This window comes from Sapajus apella, unplaced genomic scaffold (genome assembly GCF_009761245.1).
Source record: "Sapajus apella isolate SASKATOON/1434 unplaced genomic scaffold, GSC_monkey_1.0 scaffold75, whole genome shotgun sequence".
NCBI lineage: Eukaryota > Metazoa > Chordata > Mammalia > Primates > Cebidae > Sapajus > Sapajus apella.
Genome location: NW_022437015.1, coordinates 4,878,770 through 4,885,117, shown reverse-complemented (window position 1 = coordinate 4,885,117; position 6,348 = coordinate 4,878,770). Strand labels below are relative to the sequence as shown.

General features: G+C 38.0%; 1 protein-coding gene across 6 annotated transcripts in view; it reads right to left on the bottom strand.

Annotated features, from left to right (window-relative positions):
• Positions 1 to 1,451: 1,451 nt before the first annotated feature.
• Positions 1,452 to 6,348, bottom strand: part of ATP7A (ATPase copper transporting alpha) — a 154,963-nt gene continuing 150,066 nt past the window's right edge. For 3 of the 6 annotated variants that reach the window (XM_032251349.1, XM_032251350.1, XM_032251351.1), the window contains 2 exons: positions 5,284 to 5,521; positions 1,452 to 3,033 (listed from right to left, as the gene is read on the bottom strand). In XM_032251349.1, coding sequence (XP_032107240.1) covers positions 2,875 to 3,033; positions 5,284 to 5,521 — 397 coding nt within the window. In that variant the 3' untranslated portion in view covers positions 1,452 to 2,874. Of the gene's footprint in view, positions 5,522 to 6,348 lie in introns of all 6 variants that reach the window. The other 3 variants (XM_032251352.1, XM_032251353.1, XM_032251354.1) reach the window with 3 other exon arrangements.

Sequence of the window (6,348 nt, the reverse complement as noted above, 5' to 3'; positions counted from 1 at the left end):
CAAAACACTGAATTGTACCCCATAAAAATGTACAATTATGTATCAATTAAGATTTTTTTAAAGAAATTGAAGTTTTGATTGGGTGAAGTAAAGCAAATGATTTTGAAGTATTGGCAGCACTTCAGTTTATAGGCAGGCCTTACTGCAGAGAGAGTGATGACAATTAAAAGCTTGGAACCATTGAGGGCAACAGGTATAGTATGCCAAAGACTACTCAACCTACTTCAAACTTTCCAGAGGGAGATTGACTGTACAGATGTTTTCAGATTTCTTAAACTGCATGAGACCCTCTTTATACTAGCAACTTCACTTAAACCTTCTTTTCAGAAGCCTTGCCTTTTCTCTCTCACTTCATTTGTACAACTAGGAGTCACACCTAGGAAGGTGAAGCTGTTAAACAAGTAGGGCTGGCTGGTCCTAGTCAAATTTGTGAAAGAGGCAGTTCTATTTCTCTTTAATTTGAGTAGGGACTTTGATGCCTTAATCTAGCAGGCATTTTCCAACAGAAATGTTTTTGTTTTGTTTTGTTGATCTGGAAGGTTTTGAAGGCTCACCTGGGAGGTGGCCATCACTGTACATCTTTCTCTGAGGTCAGGGTACCAATAGGAAAGAGAGGCTGGCCAGCTGAGTGGATGCCCTGGGTACTTTACTTTTTTTTTTTTTTTGACAGAGTTTTGCTCTTGTTACCCAGGCTGGTGCAATGGCACCATCTTGGCTCACCACAACCTCTGCATTCTGGGTTCAAGCGATCCTCCTGCCTCAGCTTCCCAAGTAGCTGGGATTACAAGCATGCGCCACCATGCCTAGCTAATTTTGTATTTTTAGTAGAGATGGGGTTTCTCCATGTTGGTCAAGCTGGTCTCGAACTCCTGACCTCAGGTGATCTGCCAGCCTCGGCCTCCCAAAGTGCTGGGATTACAGGCATGAGCCACTGCGCCCAGCAGGGGATTTTACTCTTATGTAGCCATTTCCCATCCTATCTCCTCACCCTGAGTAACCTCAAGGGTTTTTGGGGAAATGGAAATTAGTTTTTTCTCACGAATAAGTTAACAATGCTTTCCTTAACTCAAAAAGGAGTGTTTGGGTATGGGAATTTATCTTGGGTGGGAACTTCAAACACTCTGTATAGGGCTCCCCAATGGTGAGAAAACCTCTTTTCTCTGTTTAGCTCACTCGGAGTAGACTTTCTATCAAGAATGTATTAGAGCCTACAAAGGAAAGGAAAACAATAATATTCCTTTCTTTTTTTCTCATCGTCACTGAATGATATGGCAGGTGGAGTGGAGTCCAAAGGAAAATAGATTTCTTCCCTCCCATCCTTACCAAATATGTAGTGCTGCCTATAATCCAGCCCCATCATAGATGAACGGTTGAAAAAAAAAATCTAAAAACGTAAAAAGGGTAGTTCAGAACTGCTGATAGAGATGATTTAACAAAAGAGACAGACAAAAAAATTTTTTAACTCTATAATTATAAAGTTTAAGGCACATCCTTGGCAGAAATATGATCAATTACATGCTTATGAAAAATAAACTACCAAATATCTTAACTACAGTAGATGGATATTGCACAACATTGTCCACTGCTGTTTTGGGTATCAAATAATCAATGTTTAACAATGTTTAGCTAAACATTTCTTTAACTAAAAACATAAGGTTGAGACTCCTGGTTTTGGCTACCAAAGGCATTTGTTATCAACACTGTTAAAGAAGCTCTTTTAACTGAAGAACAAGAACTCATGCTTTGTGCTCTATCTGGTTTACTCATACCAGATGGAGGGACTGCAGAAAGTTAATGTAAAAATAGGTAATAATTTGGCATGAATCTATATTTTTTATATTTTGTAAAATAATACTTTAAAATATAGAAAAGAAACAAAACAAAGAAAAACCCAAAAGGAGTCATTCTAGGAATGTCTTTATTCTTTTTAAAATAACCAGTAACCAGATGCCTCACCCCGAGAAAATAACAAAATGGAGTAAAATAAATATCAAGAAAAATGATTTCAAAGCATGATCCAGAAGTAATAGAAAAAAAATCTCTTAACATACATTTTTGATTTTAAGCTGTATACAGAAAAGATATGCACACTTAAAAGTTTTAGAAACATCTTGTCCACAGTGCTATTTTAAGCATTCTATATATCTAAATACAGAATATTTTTCAAAAAATTAAAATATAAAATTATGTGTTCACAAGGCATGAAATGTGACATTCCAAAATGCTGATACTAAACTAGGAAAAATAACATTTCTATTTTCACAAATGACAACCTTACATCTTGAGACTACAACACTACTACTCTAGCTGTGTTTTAATCTTTGAAATTCAAAAGGCATCTTTGGATATTTAAGTTTAAGGTGCCCCATAGGTGAGTCTGAACCAGCACTGGATATTAAAGTATCCTTGTTATCTCAGACTAAGGGCATGGTTGCTGAGTGAATACAGAAGAGTGATAAATGAAATACATATAGAGAACTTCTAACATTCAAATATCAAGTTCAAATATAAATCCATTTCCCTTCAGTATGGCAATATGTGCATATGTATATGTACATATGTAAGTGTATATATATGTATGTGAATACACACAAACACACATTTATAAAATTTGTTCTCATTAGTAACACCTGACTTAAAGCTAGTTACTAATTGAAAGCAGTATTTTTGATTCTTTCCATAATCAGGTATTTCTCCTGTGAATAGTGTCTCTCTGAAGCTAATGAAAGTTCAAGATTGCAAAAAAGACTTGTGGTAGAGGATTCAAATGTGGCTACATGTTACTTAAAGCAGGACTCTTTCTAAATAGCATGTTTTCTGTTCTTGTAGTAAGAGCTGACATTATATCTTTGATTATTTCAAGACTACAAGCTGCTATTCCCGCTGTCCCACAATACGCATACAAGACCAAGAGGATGACTCAAAGGCACACATAATAATGGAAAAGTAACTGGCTGTGTTCAACTGCTTGAGGTGTGTGGGAGAGAGGAGGGATGCTTCTTTTTTCAACATTTGCCCTATCAGCTGTGTCTTCTAGAAGAAACAAATTGTGTTATAAGATGGGCCACTGGTATTAAAATGACAAATAATAAAACTCAAACTGAAAGCATGGAGGATGGCATAGGCATTGGTCTTTAAAAAGGGCCTAGATATACAAACTCATTAATATTTCATTGAAAAGGGTTTGCCTTTCTAGATCAATAGCACCTTCATAAAAAGCTTCAGTTCTCTGAGATAGCTGAGACAGAAATTAGATCTTTTCTAAATCTGAAAGACAGCATGGAATAAGGTTGTAAACTTTGCGTGTGTATACACGAAAGGATAAAAGAGAAAATGGGTAGGAAAGGAAGAACTACATCCCCTACTCCCACCTGATTTTAAGACTCTGCTTTAGAAAAATGATTTTTTGTATTTATTACTGACATCAAGGGGAGAAAAGAACTAACATTTACTGAGTACAAATCCTATGTGCCAGATGTTGGGTTAGCAGCAGCTTTGCTTATGGTAATGGGAACAAACTGTTAGGAATTTACTTATGAGTCTTCTTCATTTACATATTCTGCATATGAAATTCATCTTGTAACAAACAAATTTAAATAGTCTTATAAGTACAAGATCTCTGACCAGTGTGTTAGCTACCAGGCACTCACAAGGGAATTTCTAAATCCATTTAGCAATGGGAGCAAGCTCCTAAATTTGCCAATCACACTAACTAGGCAAGTTCAAATGTTTTATTTAAACTAGAGAAAAGGATATATTTGGCCAAAAAGCATAATAACCTAGGGAAAGTTTAGTTTCTGTATTATGATTTTACTGTATATTTTGGTAAATGGAGCTTTGTGTAAGAGCATTATTTTAAAAGTCTTTTTGAGAGGTTATCTGAAACACTAAAAGATAAATAAAATCTATTAAATTATATATACTAGCAAAGTGATTGTACTCAATTCAAAAAATACAAATTTAGGCTGGGCATGGTGGCTCACACCTGTAATCCCAGCACTTTGGGAAGCCAAGGCAGGCAGATCACCTGAGGCCAGGAGTTCCTTAAGACCAGCCTACCCAACATGTTGAAACCCCATCTCTACTAAAAAATAGAAAAATTAGCTGGGTGTATTGGCAGGTACCTGCAATCCCAGCTACTCAGAGGGCTGAGGCAGGGAGAATTGCTTGAACCCAAGAGGCAGAGGTTGTAGTGAGCTAAGATGGTGTCACTGCACTCCAGCCTGGGCGACAGAGTAAGACTCCATCTCAAAACAGGAAAAAAAAAAAAAAAAATTAGTGAATCCAGGTAATTTTATATGACCTGTATATGTTAAAGATAATAGTGTTAATCTTTGAAAATCTGTTGAGCAGAAGAGGCTCATAATGTTAAGTTTCTGGACTGAGATCAATAGACTACGAGAAGAACAACTTAGAGTCCAACTTGGCAGGAGAAATGAAACTGAGCACAGAGCTAGGAAAGTTGAAGGAATAATTTGATTTACTTTTTACTACAGTGGAAAGATGGGAGACAGGGAACCCTACAGACCTTTAAGGTCTTTTGAGCTACAAAATGTAAAAAGGAGCAAAATATTAGGACAGTTGTCAGTTATTTTTAATCAATGAAAAACCACCTAAACTTGGTTAGCTTAAAAGAAAATAACAAAAGCATCTAAAAAAGCAACTGCAAGGACAATGATGCAGGGAGAATGGGGGAAAGAAAGCCTGTAATAAATAAGGCACATCTATTTTTAAATAGTTTCAACTGTTTTCCTTCTAAAACTATATGCTTTATACACAGTGCTTTGAATGTCATTGCTCCCCAATGAGGCAGGGATACAGGCTTGAGTGTATCTTCAATATCTTGAATTCAATAGCATGAATATCTTCAGCTCTCAAATCTTCAAATTTTTTAATATCTTCTTCTTCGGCCCTTTTTTGGTCAAATAAAAAAATATCACTTTAGCAGCAGTTCAGCAATCTCTAATTGTAGGGCTTGTTGTAAACCTCACTGCTCTACCTTATCTGTTGTTAGTGAAAACAAAAATATACTGGAAATCCAGTTTAAATAAAGCTAAATTCAGCGCTGATTGCCTTGAAAAAGATATTTGTGCCAATAGATAAACGCAACTCAAATAGAATCTCTAATGTAAGAGCACGAGACCAACATAAAATCCTTCTACAGTATTTTGAAAAGTGAAGATAACATCATGAATGCTGTGTCAGTGCATGACAAGATAAACTAGCAGCACTCTCCGTAGCCTTTCATAACGTAGTGTCATCATCTTCCCTGAAGTCACCCACCAGGAGTGAATGCTTGTCAGGTTCACTGGTAACAGCGCTGTTTAGGGAGCGTTTATCAGACAGTAGTGAGTTTATAGAGGCTCTGCTATAATTAACAATCCGGTCCAGCAAACCTAGTTTAGGAGAATTTCTTGAGGTATCATCTATTCCAACGTGAACGCTGATTTCTGAAGGACTCTTCTGTCCTATCTGGCTCCGGGCAGGCAGTTCATAATTCTCATAAGTTGGTTTCCTGTAACTAGACACATGCAAAAGTACACCAGTTTGAAATAACTGAAAGTAAATGAGATGCCTGCTATGTACACAAAAGAAAGAAAGAGATTTGCCTGGTATGAAATGTACAATGGTGATCACTGGTAGGAAAAGATTGAAATGAATTGTGTAGAGTCACATCATCAGAAATCCTACTTCTCAGAGCTAGTGAACTATATTTTATCCCACTCAGTGCTTATGGTTGCTACGCATAAAGTACACAAAGTAACAATTACGTAACAATTACAGAGTCTTGCTCTGTGGCCTAGGCTGGAGTGCAGTGGCATGATCTCAGCTCACTGCAAACTCTGCCTCTCAGATTCAAAAGATTCTCCTGCCTCAGCCTCTGGAGTAGCCAAGATTACAGGCATCCACCACCAGGCCCAGCTAATTTTTGTATTTTTAGTAGAGATGGAGTTTCACCATGTTGGCCAGGCTGGTCTTGAACTACTGACCTCAGGTGATCTGCCCGCCTCGGCCTCCCAATGTGCTGGGATTACAGATGTGAGCCACCGCACCCAGCCGCTAATAATAATTCTTATTAAGAATGGTGCCGGGCGCGGTGGCTCAAGCCTGTAATCCCAGCACTTTGGGAGGCCGAGGCGGGTGGATCACGAGGTCAAGAGATCGAGACGAAACCCCGTCTCTACCAAAAATACAAAAAATTAGCTGGGCATGGTGGCGCGTGCCTGTAATCCCAGCTACTCAGGAGGCTGAGGCAGGAGAATTGCCTGAACCCAGGAGGTGGAGGTTGCGGTGAGCCGAGATCGCGCCATTGCACTCCAGCCTGGGTCAAGCCTGTAATCCCAGCAC